Here is a 17,458-nt window from a genome sequence, read left to right as displayed (position 1 = left end):
GGCTGAGAGTGAGGGCGCCACTCAATAGAAGGGGCAGTACGAGAAGAAGAAGGCATTCTTGGCTGATAAATGGCCTATAGTCAAGAGTGCTGAGTCTTTGTATGTTTAACACTTTGAGGGCTGAATATTTTTTCCAAAAAAATGATGGTTTCACACTGAAATCAACATAAAACGTCTGCTGCTGCATGCTGTGGCTGCCAGTTTGCTAAGAATGTGTGGTAGGCCTGCTGCCAGGCTGTCTTTTTATGGCTGGGACAGCAGCAGTGGCAGTCACGGTCGCAGTGCATTACAATCTGATTTTTAACTGGCAGTCCTCCCTGGCGAACATTGTCAGTAGCACAACTAGCTGGGGACCGATTAGCTGAAGCTGGAACCTCACATTCGTTTTCAATGACTTATATCAAAATCTGAGTCTGACAAGTCATAGTCCAGTTCAGAGATAATAGGCAAGACGTCATCCACAGAGTATTTTGATCTCTCGCCAGATGTCAGTGCCATTTTTGCCATTGTGTGCGCCTTGCTACTCACGTGAACGCATGGAATCTCAGTCAAACCAATGAATCTAACTTTCCTTCTAGTAATGAGAGTCCAACATGATGGATGGTTTTGTCACAGTTTACAGTTGATTACCATTGTCAACTCCTCATTTTGACAAAAGTCGACATCAGCCCTGAAAGAGTTAAATGTATTCTTGTAGACCAAAAGTAATATTTAGGTCTGAGATAAACATCGTATGTTGTTCGTGCCGATAATAAGTAAGTCTCTTGAAGTGCTGAGTGACAGACTGTTGTGTGATTTAAAGTGCTAAGGGTTAATCAGCGTGTGTGTGTGTCATTCATGGGGCACTGTTGTGGTTAGGGTCTGTGTGTGTGTGTGTTTAGCTATGTATGTGTGCGTTCATCTTAAAGTGCAACAGTAGACCAACCCGATAACAAACTTGACGAGAACACTTACCCTTGAGGAAACAGATAAAGGGCAAGTAGAGGGAAATACCACGATAATACAGATGGGGAGGGATGGGGTTTTGTCCAGGGTCAGCTGTGACCCACCTGCAGTGCCGCAGTGGCCCACAGGTTGAGAAACGCTGGTCTAATTGATTTTACCTGTTAGGTTTTTGCAACCATGGAAGGGTAACTTGCTTGCATTTTGTTCTGAGCTCTTCTCTTGTGATGATTAATTTTGTACCCTTATCCTGTCACATCTGTTCCCAAACAGTATCCCAAGTTGACATTTTCTTGATTGTGTTGGCCTCTTTTGTAAGGCACTTTGTATATATGTGTCTGCTGTCACGCATGTGCCTCTGTGGATCACCCTCAGCACTCCTGTAATGTATGTCATACCAGCCAGGGTTGAGAGAGGGCACTGTCGCTAATCCTGTCCTCTCTTATTCCTCCCACAGCAGTGAGAAGATGCCCAGACTCTGTCCCTTCCAGTTTCCTGGCCGTAACTCACAATGGGCAGCTTGAAGGACAAACGACGGAGAGTGCGAAGCCTGACCGGGGCTATTTTGTTTTTTATTTATTTTGATGCCTCCGTGCCATTGGGCACTTGTGTTTTCATTTCAATTTAAAAGAAGTAAACGGGGACAACCGGGTTGGCACTTCAACAATTCTTTGCTTGGCGCTTGTACTTCCTCACTCGTCCACACCACTAAGCAAGTAATTATAAATGTTATATCTTTGAAACATGGGATCTCGTAGCAATACAGCTGAGCTATTCAATTACGGGGTTTGCTACAAACAAGAGTTACCAGAGGAAACCCAGATAGACATGAAACTCATTCACTCCGCTTGTATAACAGGTTGGATTTTAATTGTTCTCATGTTATTCTCTGCACTTTGAAGAGTTAGTACTGATATTAAGCAACGTTTATGAAAACCTCTTGTGCTCAGCCATCAGCAGGGTGTCTGTCTGCGGAGAGAGTGTCGACCTCGTCGAGAGGTTTACTTACCTCTGCAGTGACATTCATGACTCTGGTGACTCTTCCTATGAAGTCAGTAGACGGATTGGGAGAGCATGTGGGGGTCATGAGGTTGCTGGAAAGGGGTGTGTGGCGCTCCTGATATCTGCAATAGGACGAAGGTCCAAGTCTTTAGAGTCCTGGTGCTTCCTGTCTTGTTGTACGGTTGTGTGACATGGACGCTATGTGACGATGTGGGTTCGCTCCATACTCCCGTCTGGCTTCTGGGAGCCCTCGAACCCGACACCGTCGGTAATGTCACAGATGAGCTAGGCAGTGAGGCACAACAAATGGAGCAAGGGGATGGTGCAAAAAGTGCAAAGTGCTTTTATTTAAAATCAGCAAACAAAAACGGTGTCCAAATAATTAGCGCAGTGCTTCACAAATACTGTAAGTAATTAAATAAATATTCCATTAAAACAGAATTGAATCCGTGAAGGTTAAAACCAATAAATAAATCCTTTAAAAACGACGAGGTTAAAACGATGGCTGGAAGCCAGTGCCTTTCTACTGGTGACTCCCCTGCTTCTCCCATCCAGGCTATGCACCAGGGGAGCCACCCTACCTGCAGCTGACCTTCTTCTACCTTCTGATCTGGAGGCTTCCCGATCCCTGGCTTCGGTTCGGCTCTCTCCAGACTGAGACTTGGTTTCCCCCCAACGGCCAGGACGCTCACGCTGGAGAATCCACCTTCCAAGCCTCCCGACTCCCGCTGTTTTCTGCAGCGAGCCATCCTTCTTCCGGTCACTCCTGCTCTTCACAAAATGCTCAGCGGGAGTGACCACTACCAACTGCCCTAGGTGTCGGTCAAACACCCTGCTAGGGCTCACTGTCCAGCTCGCTCTCTCTCCTGCTTTCTTCTCCTGCAACCTCCATTTGTCTTTTCTTTTTCTCCTCCCCTGCTAGCCGCCTCGCGCTTCTATTTATCACGGGCACATGGATCAGCTGTGGCAATCAGCAGCTCCTGGGAACTATTATGGATGTGGACGACACCTCACCTGTGCACTTAAGCAAAGATCGCCCGCATCACGAATTACCCCGGGAACCATTTCGGCCACACACACCACTCCCTTCTCTAAGCCGCGTGTGCGGCGATTATTTATTTAAAAAGTGGTCCAGTTGAAGTGAGCTGTGGACCTGCTACACCACAAGCTATCCAGTGTCCTGAGATGAAGACTGGACTCCTTCGGTACTGAGTCTCTTCAGAGAATCCTTGGGCACCACTGGTTTGACTTTGTGTGGCTCATGGGGTCCCGAATGAGACACATTACCTGCATTGTGAGGGAGCGTCAGTTACGGCACTACGGCCATGTACGGCCACCAGAGGGTGATCCGGCTCACAGGACCCACATTGTTGAGGATCCGGGCAGCTGGAGCAGGCCAAGGGGATGCCCACGCAACACCTGGCTGGTCATTTCTGGGGGGTGGGACTGCACCACGTGTCTGCCTGGGGGGTTGCCAACCAGGATCCTAAGCTGTTTCATTGTGTGGTGGGTGTAGCAACACAATGCACCAGTGCTTCCCAACCTGACCTGACCTGTGTATGAAGATATGGGTCAAATCGTGTCCCTTACTGGTTCAATTCGGTATGCTGTATTTTATGCTCCAATATGGGACAATCTCGTATTATAAGGAAGGAGTGGCGACTCTACTGGTGTGTGTGGGTGAAGACCCTTATCAGGAGACAACACAGGAAACAATCAAGCACTATTAACAGACTTGGATTCACTTGACACTGTTTCATAAAGTGTAAAGTGCGGTCAAATTGACAAGGATTAAAGTAACGCAAAAAACCCAGCCTCCATTTTGTAGCAGGTCCCAAAGCCTGTATATATTGTGAGGGTCAGAATCAGGAAAGGCATCTGGCTGTAAAATCACATCCATCCATCCATTATGCAACCCGCTATATCCTAACTACAGGGTCAAGGGGGTCTGCTGGAGCCAATCCCAGCCCACAATGCAGGAAACAAACCCCAGGCAGGGCATCAGCCCACCACAGGACACACACACTAGGGACAATTTAGAATCGCCAATGCACCTGACCTGCATGTCTTTGGAGTGTGGGAGGAAACCAGAGTACCCGGAGGAAACCCACGCAGGGGAGAACAAGCAAACTCCTCGCAGGGAGGACCTGGGAAGTGAACGCAGGCCTCCTTACTGCAAGGCGGCAGCGCTACCCACTGTGCCACCGTGCCGCCCTAAAATCACACCGAAACTTCTATTTGAAGAAGTCTAGGCCAAAAAAACTAGCTATGCCATACAAAAATGGGAATCGCTACAGAAGAAGAAGACGGCAAAGGGGTTGTGTTCAAACATTGTTTCCAGAATTTTTGTAACATGTTACTCGCACACGTTAACATCAATCAATCAGCAGCTCCACAAATAAGATTTACCTAGAGGTTGCTTCTCACAGACGGCCTGCACCCACGACTTCATGAGCTGACTGAGGATTCGCTGTTCGTGAAGAGGGAAGACCTGTTGAATGACGCCCCTGGTGGTCAACTCTGAAACTACATCAAGGAAACAAAAGGTTAGTCCATCATTGTAGAAATTCTTGTTGTTCAGTTTATTGCAATATAGTATAAAGTGCCAACACTGTAGACAACACCATCAATTTTAAAACTGGGAGAAGGAATGGGCACGGTGGCGCAGTGGGTAGCGCTTCTGCCTTGCGGTTAGGACACCCGGGTTCACTTCCTGGGTCCTCCCTGCGTGGAGTTTGTATGTTCTCCTTACGTCAAGCGTGGGTTTTCTCCCACAGTCCAAAGACATGCAGGTTAGGTGTGTTGGCGATCCTAAATTGTGCTTTGTGTGTGTGTGTGCGCACCCTGTGGTGGGCTGGTGCCCTGCCCGGGGTTTGTTTTCTGCTTTGCACCATGTCTTGGCTGGGATTGGCTCCAGGAGACCCCCGTGACCCTGTAGTTAGGATATAGCGGGTTGGATAATGGATGGATGGAGAAGGAATGGAAATTGGCACCCCGTTCAGAGTTCAAACAATGTATTTGCTGTGATTTTTTTAAACAAAGTAACCTAGCATAGAATAGGGCTTGCATTACCTCACCTGTTAGTCATTTAGTCTCTCTTAAGATCACGTTATGCAGAAGTATGAGGCTAATAGACGCTCTGTAGTACGTCAGACTGCCATAGGTGCTGTGTATGTCCTAATAAGACCACGTCAAGCTTTGTTAAGGGCTTCTTATGCAGCAGTACACGACTAATCAGCGCTCTGTGAATAAGCCCACTCTGAAGTGCTCATTGGTTTCTTAGAAGCCTTATTAGACCCAACTGAATGTTTGTTAAGGTCTCGTTACACAACAGTAAGTGGCCAATACAGCGGCTTGCAAAAGTATTCAGCCCCCTTGAAGGTCCTCCTGATTTTCTGCACTCATATTTATCCATTCTGCACTTATGATGTGAACTCTTCTTGCTGTAACAATACATTTTCAAAGTATTTTATGTAGATGTCCTTTTCCGGTGTCCTCATCTACTCAAAGCACCATGATGTTCCAACAATGATGAATGGATTAAAAGCCAGAAGTCTGTATGACCATCAACATCAAGTTACTCTGTGAGAACCCTAACTACAAAGAGGACTGTTTCATTTATGTTAGGTAGAATGCCCAGAGGGGACTGGGTGGTCCCATGGCCACTGAACCCCTGCAGATTTTATTTTTTTTCTCTCCAGCCATCTGGAGTTTTTTGTTTTTTATTTTTTTTTCTGTCCACCCTGGCCATCGGACCTTACTCCTTTTCTATGTTAACTAATGTTGTCTTTTTCTTTTCTTCATTATGTAAAGCACTTTGAGCTACTTTTTGTATGAAAATGTGCTATATAAATAAATGTTGTAGATATTTAATGGGCGGAGTGGTGGCTCTAAGGCTAGGGATTTGCACTGACGACACAGGTCTACAAAAAAATATTTTTTGTTTGCTACTGGGAACTTCTGACCAGCTCTTTATTAGGTTTGTTACACTGATTTCATATGTGAAATCGGAATTAAGATAGCACGTCAGGTTTTTGAGATTGTGAACCTGGCCCGGACACAGACAGGCGGACATCTTGTTAAAACACCACCCCACGTTTATTAAATACAATATTTACAATATTGGTCACTCAGACCCCAGTTCAATGATCACTCAGACCCAGTTCAAAGTGCACAATACCCCAATAAACACTCAGTCCTGGCCCCAATGCCTTGTCTTCAGGCCGCCTCCACAGCTCCTCTTGCCTCGTCCTTCTTCCACCCGACTCTAGCCTCGAATGAATGGAGACGGCCCCTTTTATATGGTACCCGGATGAGCACCAGGTGTTCCCGGCATTCCTCCTCTGGCCACGGCCCAGCGTGACGGAAGTACCGGCTGCCCTCCCGACTGCTCTCCGGGCGCCGTCATAAATCTTCCCCCCAGCACTTCCTGGTGTGGCGGAAGTGCTGGGGTAACAGGCCCCCAAGGCATTGGGGTGCCTCCTGGCGATGACCACGGGCCCTTACAGGGTGGAGCTTCCATGCCCTGTACCCGAGGCCCCCAAAGCAACCCGGAAGGCAACCCCCACGTGATCCAGGGTGGGTGCAGACCCACATCCGGTCCTTCATGTCGTCCCGGCCGGGTCATGGCCCCTGGCATCCCTGACAAGATACATATCATTGATGTTTTGACACTTTTGAATATCAATATCAACACGATATCTGGAGTTTGGACTGTCCCACCAAAATTGTTTTGATGTGTTTATTCTGAAAACAAACCAGGAGACGATACCAGCAGGTTCTCCACAAGCTCAGCATAACGCTCTGCACTGTGACTGCCAAGAAAATTCTGGACAAACCTGCATGAATGCTTCCCATGCTGCTGATTCAGTGGGCTTCAATTCCCTTTTGAACTCATCGTCAAGCATCAGTTCATGGATTTCAGGACCAACAAAAACACCTTCCTTAGTTTTGGCTTCACTTTTCTCGAGACCAAACTTATTTCTTAAATGTGTTGCCGTTTCTGTCCATCTCCTTGACAAAACCTTCAAAGTAACGGTGAATCTAACGAACAAAGTGTCCTGAAATGCAGTGTTATGTTAAGGAAACAGCAAAACCGACTACCTACTGCACCGTCAAGTCTGAGTTGTGTCATTGTGAGTCATTAAGAGTCATATAAGACTTGGTAATCAGTAACAATTTTTTTTCCGATAATTAAAAATGATTAATTTTTAAATAAAATTAATAATGATAAGGTAAACAACTCACAGCTGTTAGTAGCATGTGGCATCCCTAGTGGAATTACCAGTACAGTGGAACTTCGGGTCACGAACGTCTCTGAACGCGTACAGATCGGGTTACGACCAAAAAGTTCGCCAAACTTTTGCATCTGTTCACGACCACACACTCGGGTGACGAACAAGCCAGTTTCCCTTCCGGTTCGTACGCACCGATGATTTCCGCACGTGTTCAGTCTCTCCCTGAACATTGTTCTCGGTCAGACGTGCCTGCATTCGCTCTGAACTCTTCGTGTTCTGTTTCGTGTGCTTTTGCATTAATGTTGCAATTAACCATGGCCTCTAAGCAAGTGAAGAGTGGTAGTGTTGGAGAGATTAAAGGTACAAAGAATTCGATTGAAATCGAATGAACTCTTTCAGGGCTAATTATTTTTTTTGATTTTCAGTTTTCTAAAAAGTATACAAAACAAACACTAAATGCATTTAAAAATTAAAGATCAGCTTTCTAAGATTGGCTGTCACACTGCTTACATACTTACGGCATACCTGTTTGTCTAACCGTTTATATTCTGAATGGCACTGTCTGGAAAAGAAACAGCTACCTGCCTTTCATTTTTGATATCCAGATCACTTGCATCAAAATCGGAGTTTGGTAAGTCACAGTCTGATTCAGCAATAATATGCAAAAAGCAAAAAAATGAATAATGCCCACAGAGTATTTTGCTTTGCATATTCGCTTTGCTCTTTTGCCCGACGTCAATGCCGTTCTAGATGTTGTTTACTCTACGCTCCTCACACACACACACACACACAAAGGGATTCGATGTCAAGTCAATGAAGTCTACCAGCTCTCCTAGCAAAAGGGGTCTACTCATAACGTGATGGTGAATTTTGTCGACGTTTCCAGCTGATTATTACCCTCTGCCCCTGGATGTCAACTAAAGCCAACATTTAACCTCAACCCCAGCTGTTGACAAAAGTCGACATCAGCCCTAAAAGAGTTAAAGAAAGAAATTACAGTAATCCCTCGCTATATCGCGCTTCGACTTTCGCGGTTTCACTCTATCGCGGATTTTAAATGTAAGCACATCTAAATATATATCACAGATTTTTCGCTGGTTCGCGGATTTCTGCAGACAGTGGGTCTGTTAATTTATGCTACACGCTTCCTGTTTGTTTGCTCTGTTGATTTCATACAAGGGACGCTATTGGCGGATGGCTTAGAAGCTACCCAATCAGAGCATGTATTACATATTAACTAAAACTCCTCAATGCTACAAGATATGCGTCCCGCGCGGAGCTTGATTGTTTGCTTGTCTCTGCCTCTCTCTCACCCTCTCTGACATTCTCTGTGCCTGACGGAGGGGCTGTTTGCTTAAAAGATACTGACGCTCCTCTAAAAAAATGCCGCTTTATTGCGGTGCTGGGCATATTTAAAAGCACAAAAGCACACGTATTGATTTTTTGATTGTTTATCTCGCTCTCTCTCTCTGACGTTCTCTGCGCCTGACACAGGAGATGTGAGCAGAGGGGCTGTTTGCACAGAGGCTGTTTGCTTAGAAGATACTGACGCTCCTCTAAAAAATGCCGGCAAACTTAAAAGCACAAGTATTGATTTTTTGATTGTTTGCTTTTCTTTGCGATCGCTCTCTCTCTCTCTCCCTCTGAAATTCTCTGCTCCTGAAGATAAGAAGATCTATTTGCATTCTTTTAATTGTGAGAAAGAACTGTCATCTCTGTCTTGTCATGGAGCACAGTTTAAACGTTTAACTAAAGGGTGTTATTTCATGTTTAGAGGGCTCTAATAATGTTAACAGTGTGGGAGAGTTTATAAGGGCTTAAAATATATAAAAATAACTACACAAACATATGGTTTCTACTTCGTGGATTTTCGTCTATCGCGGGGGGAACGCAACCCCCGCGATCGAGGAGGGATTACTGTATTGAAAAGTACGAGCGTGGCGAGTCGTGTTACTGATCTTGCTGCCGAGTACAAGAAGTCAAAATCTATGATTTCAACTATTCTAAAGCAGAAAGAGGCCATTAAAGCAGGTGATGTTGCAAAAGGAGTTACAGCAGAGGCCTCAAGTGCTGGAAGAGGTGGAAAAACTGTTGCTAGTGTGGCTGAACGAGAAGCAACTTGTAGGGGACAGCGTAAGCGGGAAAGCCAGGAAGATTCATGCTGATTTGCTGCAAAACTTATCTGTCTTCGAGTGGCTAGTTCTTCCTCTTCACTTCCTTCATGCCAGAACTCGACTCATGCAAGGTTAGTTTTCTTGGTTGTTTATGGTTAGTTTTTGTATAAATTAAGGATTTTTCAAATTTTCATTTTTTTCCCCTGTGCTTAAAAACACATTAAAAAAAAAAAGTGTTTACAGCGAGCGGTTTGTAGCGTGAACTCTTGCAATGTTACTTTTCTCTGTTCAAGGTTATCCAACGTTTTAACATTTAGTTTACTATTACACTGTGCATTCTATGGTACTAGCCAACCCGCGGCGTACCATACGCCGCAATAATCAGGCCGATTTTTTTAATGATTTTTAAGCACAGGGAGAAAATTAACATTTAAAAAATCGGTAATGTAATAAATCAGCAAGAAAAGCAACATTGTAACAATGCACGGAACGAACCAACACACAATCGTCCGTGACTGAAAACTGGCGGACCCTCATCGCAACTTCTCCTGCCAGACGGAGGGATGTGAGTGCACTGCGCTCAGGCGCTGTGTGGAACGGCAGGAGAGGAGAAGGACGTCCATTCAGCTCCCTCCGTCATGCTAGTCTGCTGATTTCTCGTTCAGTATGCACTGCCCGCTCATGTGCCCACCTCCAACTCGTCACTGGAGTCGCTGTCGTCTTTGCACAGTCCAGATGTACCTGTGACTGACGTAGACGTTTCATTGCTCTGTGCGGATTTGGCTGCTTTTCTATATATAATCCACCAAGACACCCGACCACGGTAGTCGCGAGGTGGGAGGGCGGTGTGTACAAAGGGTTGGGACGCAACCAGTGGGAGCGTATGAGTCGTACTTAGTGGGAATTCCACGGTTTGCAGCCTGAATGGGGTTCAACGGCTTACCCACGCCATGTAGACACACGTTCAATGTCATGCATAATTATTTATTGAATGCTAAACACTTCTGGAAAGACACGGTTGTCTAAAACGGGTTGGTGTGAGAATACAGCAGTAAGTGAATGAAAAGATGGAACTCTGGAGAGAGCAAAATACAACACAACAGTGAACCCGCGGCATAACAAACAAAATAACAAATTATTTATTGATGGTTGAACACTTCTGGAAAGACACAGTTGTCAAAAAAGGGAGGGTCTGAGGATACAAAAGAAAGTGAATGAAAAGATGGAACTCTGGAGAGAGCAACATATAATTGTCCATGAGTGAAGAAGACGCATGTTTGTCGTGGATGCGAATTGCTGTATGTAGCGTGTAAAACAGTTTGCTATGGTGCAGTGGTCGTGCGTCGTAACCGAAAACTCGCACGGTGCATATGGCGATTCACCTCCGCGAGAAACATGTCTCTATGAACAGTCAACGTGGCTTGGAGGTGCCAGGAGTTGGTGGGCGTGGCTCCTTCCTGCGTGCGCCATAGGTGTCTTACTTGTCGGCGGCTCAGTGAATCCACGCCCCTTCCGGCGTGCTTTCCATGGTTGTCTTGCCTTAGTGAATTATACTATCTATTTTTGTGCTTAAAACTCTTTTTAAAAATATATTTACATACAATCCTATGGGGGAAACTAGTTCGGGTCACGACCAAATTGGGTTGCGACCAGAGTTTTGGAACGGATTACGGTCGTGACCCGAGGTTTCACTGTATTTATCAAAATGGTTATCCATCTTTACTGTCCAGCCACCCTAGTTGTCCAAGTCCAGGAAAATCATAACTAAAAAACGGGATGTGCTGCTGGACGAAAACGGTTTTCAAATTTGCAGTCAGCAAGTGAAATTTGTTAAAGAACAGGTGAAAGAATCCCAGTAGCAAAATGCTTGTTGACCAGTCAAATCGAAAGGTTACTGGTTCAAGTTCCGTAAACGCCAAAAGTGACCCTGCTTCTTTGAGCAAGGCCCTTTAGCTGTGTTGTGATGTAAGATTTTGCATATAACTTGATAAATGTTTTGTATGTCTTTATTTATAATTTAGGCAAACCAAGTGGTGAGAGGTATTCATGTTTGCCTTCCCTCATCCCCCTTTTTACGACTGTCTCTTTGTAATTTTATGAAAGGATTTGGGGGGGATGTGTCTTAAACCAGTTTGATCTCCCACACAAAGCCAGGTTAGTGTAATATATGGTCTTGGGGTTGGGCAGGAGATAAGATGTTCTATTTCACCCATTGGTCTGAGGTATGGCTGTTTGGAATTGGCTTGTCTCAGAGGCCTTCAAGTACCATGATGTCCTATTGGTTCTAGGAATTGGAAGAACATCTATAAATGTACTTGCTCAACCACATTCTCTCTCTCTGACTGACTCACATATGATGAAGAAGCATCTCTCTTGCTAACCTGTGATGATGAAGACAACACAATGAAGAGCACAGCTCAGCAGCCATATTGAACAGACATGTGGCTGAAAGCTGAGCACCAACGATGCCTTAACTAGAGACATTTTAAGTAACTGCAAGTCTGTGTGCCACCTGAATTACACATCACCATTTTATCAGGTTGTATGGTTGCCAATATTCAAATGTACTTTGCATTTTGTTATTATTTATGAATATTATCAGTAATACATTATTTTATGTGTAACTTAACTCCTGCTTGTCTTTTACTACATCTAATTGCCTGAGGTTATAGATATAGAAGGGAAGGTGGGGATAAGTTATATACATTATATACAGTGGTAAGTCTGTGAGATTAGGCATTCTAAGGCTACATATTAATAATACAATAGGGGAAAGTAGAGCAATACATATATTACTCTACCAAGATAAAACAATTGGCGTAGTCGGCAGGATTTTGGGGTAACCAAGTTTTGCACCCTGTTTGCAAATACTGTTTTGATGTATGTGTTTGTTTATGCATGTGAATTTTAGGGCACCCAGTGTACAAATGCGGTGGAAGTAAAACATTGTTTGGTTGCTGAATGGAATATAACCAACAAAGTGTAGAGACTTCATGTGTGTCACAAGGACACCCGCATGTTTGTTAGTACTGGTGGTAGTGAGTCCCTAATTAAAGTGCTAGGGAGTGGTGAAAGATGCATGCGTCATTCATACGGCATTTAAGTGGTTAAAGTGCTAGGGAGTGATGGGACATGCATTCGTCATTCATACGGTACTTATTCGTTTAGAATCTTTGTGTATGTATGTGTATGTTTGCTTACAGGGGCAAAAGTAGGCCAACCCATAACGAATTTGGCAAATTGTATTAGAGAAATTGTAGACTTAGAAATGCCTAAGTTCATTTTAAAGTCAGCCATCTTCCAGTGGAGTGGCAGAGGAAGCAGGCTAAAGCTAGGAAACCTGTAGTTCAGGTAGAGAAAGCAGAAGCTGAGCTGAGTGTGCCACAAAATGGAAGGGGGCTGGAAGGATTAAAAGCAAGAAAACAGAGATCAGGTTTAAAGAAGACAGCTGCTGTTATAAGAGGTTTACTAGCTTGTATTATTGGTGATAAGGAAGAAAATAGCAAAGTGAATGAAAGTGAAAGTTATGGAATGTTGAGTGAGAGTTTTGAAAGATGTAACAGTTGGTGTGATAATTGTGAAGTGTTAGCATGTAGAACACCCGCTGCTAAAGTAGAAAGCAGTGAAAGAAGTGGAAAAAAGAAATGTAAACCCCCATGGTGAAAGTTAGGGCAACAGTAACCAGATCAGACTGGAACCCTAAAACATGGGTGGGTGACTTACATGAGACAGATGTGTGCTCAGATAAAGAGTGGGAATGTGAGTGTGAGGAAAAGGAGAGAGATGAAAGGAAGGGAAAACAGCAAGGGTGTTTTCTTCCTTTATTCTCCACTGCACCACAATCTCCAAGTAATTCTGAGGTCTGTCCAGTATTTAAAGAGCATGCTACACTGATAGATATTTCACCACTGTTAGGAAAGGTAACCAGTGCTGCACTGAAATTTGATTTAGGACAAAGAGATCAGATAGAAGGCAGAGGAGCTGGTGAGTGTGAATGGCAATTGTTGACTAGAGGGCATGAACTGGATATTGGCATATTGATACTGAGTAAAGAAAGTGTGGAATTAAAACAAAGAACAATGGAAATGAAAGGAATTCAAGTGCTTGTGTGTGAAAGGTCTGAATGTGCTAGTGCAAGAATGGCTGAGTTGGAAAGAAAGTGCACCAGTTTAGGAGTTGGTTTGAATGAAACAGGACAAGCCAAAGAACAAAGGATGGGGGATGGTGCAGCAGGAAGTTTTACAAGCTCAGGCAGGAAGCCAGGAATGCACAGGGGTGTGAGGTCCTAACAGTTGTGCTAGGGCCAGCAGTAATTAAAAGCACACACACTTAGGTTCAGTAATTGAAACCTGACTGACCAGTTGTTCAAAAGACAGCCTATGACTCTCCATGCAATAAAATGGAGAAAAGTGAGCTGGTCTTTAGTAAAGAACACAGGTCAGTTTTAGCAGAAATGCTGGATTTAGAACTTGGGTTCTGGAGAGGCTTCAGTCCACACTTTCAGGTAGCAGTTACCATACAATAAAAAGGACACACAGGCAATGAAAAAATAGAAGGGTAGCACAGGAAGACAGGAAATGGAAAACAGTTATTTCTGTTTCAATTTTCTGGCCTTTTGCAATAGTGCTACTTCTATTGTAAGGTTTTTATGGACTTTGGTTTGGTGCAGGTAATAAATAGTGAAGGCAATTAGCAGAGTAAAATCCATGCAGGAGATCGGGTTACCATTGGCACATTGGAGTGGCGTGGCACTAGTGCCAAGCTGTTCCAATGAATGCCTGGAAGCAAAGTTTGAGTTTTGGCACCAGGTCGACAGCCAAGAAAATGAGATGGACAGAAACTGCTTTGTCACCTTCCATTTTGCAGACCTGCCTACATAGCAGAATGAAGAAAAGACAACATGCAAAGACCAAAGACAAAGACATGAAGAAGAACTGAAGAGACAGCAAGAAAAGACACTTACTGGGGTTTAAGTGAGTAACAAGTCCACAAGTCATGCAATAATAAGGCTAGTCAGAATAGCTATAGTTTAAAAGGAAAGGTTTGTTCATTACTGCAGCAAATTTATATTCCAAGGGGTGGAAACTGAACAAACCAGTTAGGAATGTCAAAATAAGGGGATTCATTTTGGGCTCATAAAGTATACATTCTGGGTATTAATTAATTAAGTGGGATAATTAATATAATTGTTAATATTAAGGAAAATGTATACTAAGAAAATTGGTGAACTTTTCAGGAAAGCAGGTGCAGCTGATACATTTGCAAGACATATGGGCTCCGATGTTTAGGTATAGTCTAATTGGGAAAATATGGAAGCCCTGCTGAGATTGTCGGCTGTGGTACAGGCACAGGACCAGTGGGCCAATTCTGAACCGAGGTGTTTAGCACAATGAGTATGCATATGGTGAGCAAACAACTCTAGGGGTGGCCTACGGGGGGAATGATGAGAGTTGCATAGCTTTGATGTCTCATGGTGGTGATGCCAGCCTATACTGGTAAAGGCTGATGGCAGTCAAGAGTTGCACCATGGGTAGGAAAGCACAAGAGGCAACTAAGTCAACCCCAAATGTGTGCAGAGGGCCACAAATGTTGGTTTGTGAACAGTTTATGCAGTGGCACATGTGCTGTCACTTGGGCAGAAGTGGTTGTACTGGCACCTGTGGCATGTTACCTTTCAAATTTTGATGTTAATTGTACAGCTGCATATGCTTAAACAGATAGTTTGGGACAGGGGTCTAATTAGCAGTTAGACACAAAACAGATTAAAAATAATCACACAATAGACTCAATTGTAGTGGGCTAGTTTAGTGGAAGGTGTGGACTTGTCTCATTTTGAACCACCAGATCTGATGACATATGGAGACTGCAGAAAGAGTTGACGCAAGCTGGAGCAGATACAAGTCATCGGGAGCGCTTCCAAGTTCTTCAGATTGTCTTTGAAATAAAGAAGATATGTAATGGACAAATGGTCACGGACAACTTTTAACACTGGGAGAGCAAATACTGCCAATCAATGCACAAGTTATGCATCAGACTCTTGAAACAATTTAAAGACATTGTACAAAACATTCATCGGGGTGGAGTGTTGTGATGTAAGATTTTGCATATAACTTGATAAATGTTTTGTATGTCTTTATTTATAATTTCGGCAAACCAAGTGGTGAGAGGTATTCATGTTTGCCTTCCCTCATCCCCCTTTTTACGACTGTCTCTTTGTAATTTTATGACAGGATTTGGGGGATGTGTCTTAAACCAGTTTGATCCCCCACACAAAGCCAGGTTTAGCTTAATATATGGTCTTGGGGGGGTTGAGGTGTTAAATGTACTATTTCTCCCATTGGTCTGAGGTATGGCTGTTTGGAATTGGCTTGTCTCAGAGGCCTTCAAGTACCATGATGTCCTATTGGTTCTAGGAATTGGAGAGAACATCTATAAATGTACTTGCTCAACCACATTCTCTCTCTCTCTAACTGACCCACATATGAAGAAGCATCTCTCTTGCTAACCTGTGATGATGAAGACAACACAATGAAGAGCACAGCTCAGCAGCCATATTGAACAGACATGTGGCTGAAAGCTGAGCACCAACGATGCCTTAACTAGAGACATTTTAAGTAACTGCAAGTCTGTGTGCCACCTGAATTACACATCACATCACCATTTTATCAGGTTGTATGGTTGCCAATATTCAAATGTACTTTGCATTTTGTTATTATTTATGAATATTATCAGTAATACATTATTTTATGTGTAACTTAACTCCTGCTTGTCTTTTTACTACATCTAATTGCCTGAGGTTATAGATATAGAAGGGAAGGTGGGGATAAGTTATATACAATAATACCTTATAAACAGTGGTAAGTCTGTGAGATTAGGCATTCTAAGGCTACATATTAATAATACAATAGGGGAAAGTAGAGCAATATATATATTACTCTACCAAGATAAAACAAGCTGCAATTGCTCTGTCCTGGGTATGACGTTAATCTGCATCCAGCCCTGCAACTTGGGGGTTGGTGGTAGAATTGGCACTCCAGCCACTGCAAAAAACCTCCCACTGTTCAATTCCATCTGAACTGGTGTGGTGCTGAGGTGTCACTCGTCGCATGGCTACACTTGGGTCTTAATCTGGGATCCTGAGTTGGTTTGTTATATGGTGAGTGCGGCAATGCGCTGTATCAGTGCCTGCTCCTAACCTTTAACTAAAGAAGAAAAACTCCAACATTCGTTTCTGCATAAGTATTTAAATCTCTGTGCTTTGGAAGCTCCAGGTTTACACAAATGACAAATAAATCACACAAGTGACACAGAGGTGACAGTTATAATTTAACATAATGAGGTACAACTTTCTATTTCTCTGGATATAAAAAGTCCCCTTTGTAAGGCCATAGTCTCTGTTTGACTGTCACTGCAAACATGAAGACAAAGGAGCATCAGCTGATGTGAGAAACAGGAAATGAGAACAAAAAATATCAAGGAGTTTGAATGTCCCGTTAAGTCTGCTGGGTCCATCATCAGAAAGCGGAAGGTTCATCATCATTGTGAATTTTCCCTTGGAATTAATAAAGTATCTATCTATCTATCTATCATATAGTGCCTTTCCTATCTATCTATCTATCTATCTATCTATCTATCTATCTATCTATCTATCTATCTATCTATCTATCTATTATATAGTGCCTTTCCTATCTATCTATCTATCTATCTATCTATCTATCTATCTATCTATCTATCTATCTATCTATCTATCTATCTATCACAGCACCAAGACTCTTACTAGAACAGGCCGTCCCTCCAAATAAGCGTCAGAGCAACGCATTGGCTAAAAATTGAACTGTCACTCTCAGACGTCTCCAGTGGTCTTTGGCTGAAACTGGAGTGAAGGTGCGGGGGTCCACAATTTCAAGAGTTCTCCATAAAACAGGCCTCTACATGAGGGTAACGAGAAAGAAGGCCCATATAAAAGCATGGATGGCATTTGCTACAAAACATGAGAAAGACTCAAATAAGAGAAGGTTTAATGGTCAGATGAGACCCAAAGAGAACTTTTCAGCCAGGCTTCAAAGAGGTATGTGTGGCGTAAAAATAACACTCGAGAAACACCAGACCTGGTGAAACGTGGTGGTGGTAGCATCATACTGTGGAGATGCCTTTCATGTGCTG

General features: G+C 43.6%; 1 protein-coding gene across 3 annotated transcripts in view; it reads right to left on the bottom strand.

Annotated features, from left to right (window-relative positions):
* ano8b (anoctamin 8b) overlaps positions 1-17,458 on the bottom strand; it is a 200,341-nt gene that overhangs the window by 53,779 nt on the left and 129,104 nt on the right. For all 3 annotated transcript variants that reach the window (XM_039767063.1, XM_039767061.1, XM_039767062.1), the window contains exon 6: positions 4,354-4,470. In XM_039767063.1, coding sequence (XP_039622997.1) covers positions 4,354-4,470 — 117 coding nt within the window. The remainder of the gene's footprint in view (positions 1-4,353; positions 4,471-17,458) is intronic.

Source organism: Polypterus senegalus, chromosome 10, assembly GCF_016835505.1.
Source record: "Polypterus senegalus isolate Bchr_013 chromosome 10, ASM1683550v1, whole genome shotgun sequence".
NCBI classification, from domain to species: domain Eukaryota; kingdom Metazoa; phylum Chordata; class Cladistia; order Polypteriformes; family Polypteridae; genus Polypterus; species Polypterus senegalus.
Note: the sequence above shows the minus strand (reverse complement) of the source record. Positions and strands in the feature narration are given on the sequence as shown.